The sequence below is a fragment of the Cladophialophora immunda genome (genome assembly GCF_000835495.1).
Source record: "Cladophialophora immunda strain CBS 83496 unplaced genomic scaffold supercont1.129, whole genome shotgun sequence".
Taxonomy (NCBI): Eukaryota; Fungi; Ascomycota; class Eurotiomycetes; order Chaetothyriales; family Herpotrichiellaceae; genus Cladophialophora; species Cladophialophora immunda.
In genome coordinates this window covers 1-3,539 of record NW_015622669.1, presented here as the reverse complement: position 1 = coordinate 3,539, position 3,539 = coordinate 1, and the positions used below count along the sequence as shown (strand labels likewise).

Sequence of the window (3,539 nt, the reverse complement as noted above, 5' to 3'; positions counted from 1 at the left end):
ACCGACACCAGCAGAACCGGTTGGAGGACTGGAACGAGTTTCGTGCGTTCTACTACCGGAGGCTCAAAGCATATGAGAAACTGGTCGCGCCGGCGGAGCAGAACCTATTGCTCAGAGAGAAGGAATTGAAGGATGCCCAAGCACGACTGACCGATGTCATTAGCGATCCTCAAGTCCTGAGCGCTCGAATAGGGGACATTGTGGACTCGAGACGAGCGGTTGCTGAGGCGAACTTGAGAGTGGAATCAGCGGAGAAAGAATTAGAGGCCGCGAAACGAAACAAATCAAAGAGAGAGACCGCGCTGGTTGAAATAGCGCAAAAGAAACTCCAATCTGCAAGAGACAACCTAAAGCAGGTATCTGGATCTGAAGAAATGAGAAGACTCCGTGATGGCTCTGAACTGCAGTGCGCCGACTTAGTTATGGTTAGGGCTGGAGCTAGGCGAAGGGCGGCGCAGCTCGATGTCAAGAGATGGGAAGTGTTTGTGAAGTGGATCGACGACCAATATTCCGCCATCGCGGCCGAGTGCGGGTACATTGACAATGACAGCAGGAACAATGTGACCCACCAGTTTGGGGGTAATGGCCATTGGCCAGAAGCAGACACTGCGTGCTCGGCCGCATCGGCGAAAAGGTGCAGAGACCAAGTCTGTTTGGGAGTATAGTATCGACCAGGAAATGCACCTTCTTTACACATTCTCGAAGAGGTTGCGACCGCGCAACCTTTTCGAGCCGGATGTAGGAGGAATTCTTCGCTTTCACTTTCAAGATACAGAAAAGCTTCTGCGTTGACGCGGCAGAGGATGGACGATGGACCAGGTGGAGATTATGGAGATCTGACGGGGCTTTGACGAAGGAGACGATCCTGTCCCAGATCTCTTGAGATACGGCTGAACCCGCCATCAAACGTCAGTGATGGTCTGCCCTGCGGATTGAAAGTGCGCCTACCCGACCATCCCGCTGGAACTCTCGTCGTATTCCCGTTCATCCTCGTCTAAGACGCCCCGAGACTCTCTTGTCGTCCGGCACGTGAACGTCACACCTCTGCTGGGGTGCCTTGGAAGGTACAGGTGGAACACTTCGCTTTCTGAGATGTGGTTGTATCCGCAGTATTGTACAGGCTGAACCCGGCCAGGCTCGATGGCGTCCGCCAGATTGGGTCGGGTTATCGTGGAGAAGAAAGCCTCTTGGTTTTTGGGGCGGACGACTTCCTGATGTGCCACGGGACTGTATGTTCGATGTTTGAAAAAGCCGGGGGGAAAGTCAATGAAGATCTAGACTAGTTTGATGAAATAAAGAAGGCCCGGCCTTTTTCCAACCCGCGTGGGGACGGAGGCACAATATATTTTCTTCGCTCTCCTGTCTGGCCACGGCCAGAAGGTCCAGTGGACGACGACAGTAGCGGGGCTTTCGGTTATATCTCTCTTCTCGAACGGCCAGCCGCACAGCCGGTATGACCGGTTAGTTGGCCTTTCTTCTAGAGCCCATTTGGAAGGCTAAACCTTCCTCGCCCCTGGGCGGGGACCGAAGCCGCAGGTACGTTCCTCTTCCTTTGATGTCCACAATATTTTTGAACTGTTCGTCGGCCAATTGAAGCTTTCCCGGCCCGGTGCCTGGAAGAATTATAATGGGAGTGTGTGAGAGAATGCGAATTGACTCTGAGGGGTTGGAGGTCCGCCAGTGGTGCGACGGCCTGGAATTCAAGAAGGGCTTAGTGTCCCCGAGAATGTCTTGGCGGAACCCTCACCAGGGCTCGAGACTGCCAACTTCAGAACCCCATTCTGCAAAATAATTGATATGGGTATGATGAGGGCGAGGAGATCGATAAATTGATGCAGGAATATATGGACAGATAGAAAGTTTTGATTCCAAGCATGTTCCAGGCCAGTCATCTCTCTCACAATTCCTCGACAAGAATATCTGACAAGGACTAAAGTCGGTTCCTCCTGCACCTGTTGCAAGCCAAGATGCGGCACTGCCTACACTCAAAGATGTATTTTGGAAGGTGAAAGTAGCATTCTTCGCACTGGTGAGGTCCAGGTATATATCGCCAAGTCTGATGTGCGCAGTTGTGTCGATCTCGAAGTATCCGCGCTGCCTCTTGCACTCGCCCAATACGATCTGGGTTATTAGCTGGAAGTTGCGGTACGTCTCGCTGAACCACTTGATTTGCTCGAGCTAAAAGGCGATCTTCGTTCCATTGAAGACATGTGCACGTCTTCCAGCGTGCTCCGCAGATGTAGCAAAATTGGTGCCCACAGCGGCATCTATAAGTGTTTAGTAATACGTAGAGCAATAACGCAGCGTAAAACGAACGTTATATGATTGCAGCCTATATCCAGTTCAACCAGTCGTCGACATGAGTAGCAACGTTGCCAGCCGTTGTCTCGCGCAAGATTCATTGTCGCCTGAAGCGCAGTGTCCCTCGGGCAGTCCTGGCCTTCGTGTGATTCTGACTTGCAAATAGTACATGTTCGAGCGGCGCAGCTAGGACAATTGGCAATTTCGTCAACGATATTCTCGGCTGATATGAAAAATGAACATTGCGGTCGGCTGCAGTATGTACGGTTAGGAGTGCTGAACTCGACCTTCTTTTGTTGAAATTCTTGTTTCAGTTCACTAGTCAAGAATATGCTCACGGCATCGAGTGGAATATTCTGGCGGCAGCATCGAGGAGGAAAAAGACTTTCATCTGTCAATGATGCGCCAAAGAGATCGCGGAGACAATCTCTGCAATATTCATGGTTGCATGGAGCGGCAACAACGTCGAAATACTTCTTTGGCTCACGGCAGGCATCGCAGTGCCGATCGGGATTGCCATCGCGGGTATCTCTGCGCATGGCAGCCCATGTAGATGTCTCAGGTTCTTCATCTGTCCCCCGGCCAAGCGCTTCAGAGACATAAAGGCCGGCAAGCTTCGACAAGGTCGTATCGTCGATCGACTCTGAATGTACCTTGACTTCTGAATCAATGTTGGTCCCATTCAATCGGTGTGCTAATGCATGATCTTCATGGGCTGCCTCCTCTTCCAGCGCACTTTGTGTAAGGATTATCCCATCAGCTTGGACAGCCCGCGCAATGCTTTTTGTCATTCGACGGTCTGCTAGGAATGTGCGAAGGTCGCCCAAAGTCTCTTCGAGGAGTCCCGCTGCAATTTCGGCATCGCTTCCGCTACCTTCACGCTGCTTGCCGGTTCTCGATTGCTTAAATTCCTCGAGGTCGTGAAGTTGAAGCTGCAGGATAAGATCAGCCGAGTCATCATCAAGGTTATCAAAGAGGAACGGCGATTGTGCAATTGTGGCCATAGTTAATACCAGCCTGGAACCCGCCAACGAGCGTTGCACGATACGAGAAGACAAATAGAAGGGCAAAGCAAGATACTCGTGACTAAGGTACAGAGCTAGAGATCGGGGGGTATGGGATTCAAGCTGAAGTTGATAAAGGCTCATTCCCCTGCGCAATCGATCCGAGATACCTGATTGGAGAATGGAATGTCACATGTCCCCTGGCTTGGTTCTTGGTCTTCAGTAAAAAAAAAA

General features: G+C 51.3%; 2 protein-coding genes across 2 annotated transcripts; one reads left to right on the top strand and one right to left on the bottom strand.

Moving 5' to 3' along the window:
- Positions 1 to 318: 318 nt before the first annotated feature.
- Positions 319 to 685, top strand: PV07_12769 (uncharacterized protein; the record flags this gene model as incomplete). Its single annotated transcript, XM_016400332.1, has 1 exon — positions 319 to 685. A coding segment is annotated over one exon (347 nt), but the record flags the coding sequence as incomplete, so codon positions are not given.
- Positions 686 to 1,823: 1,138 nt separating this feature from the next.
- PV07_12768 (uncharacterized protein) lies at positions 1,824 to 3,411 on the bottom strand. Its single transcript, XM_016400331.1, has 2 exons — positions 2,317 to 3,411; positions 1,824 to 2,267 (listed from the first exon to the last, which is right to left on the bottom strand). The coding sequence occupies exons 1-2, from the start codon at positions 3,303 to 3,305 to the stop codon at positions 1,931 to 1,933; spliced, it is 1,326 nt and encodes a 441-aa protein (XP_016242022.1). The 5' UTR covers positions 3,306 to 3,411; the 3' UTR covers positions 1,824 to 1,930.
- Between the last annotated feature and the right edge of the window lie 128 nt (positions 3,412 to 3,539).

Bases quoted from the DNA above. Each gene is read 5' to 3' on its own strand.
- PV07_12768 (XM_016400331.1), bottom strand. From the start codon at position 3,305: ATGGCCACAATTGCACAATCGCCGTTCCTCTTTGATAACCTTGATGAT. The intron at 2,268-2,316 runs GTTCGTTTTACG...AAACACTTATAG, and splicing joins ATAGGCTGCAATCATATAAC to ATGCCGCTGTGGGCACCAAT.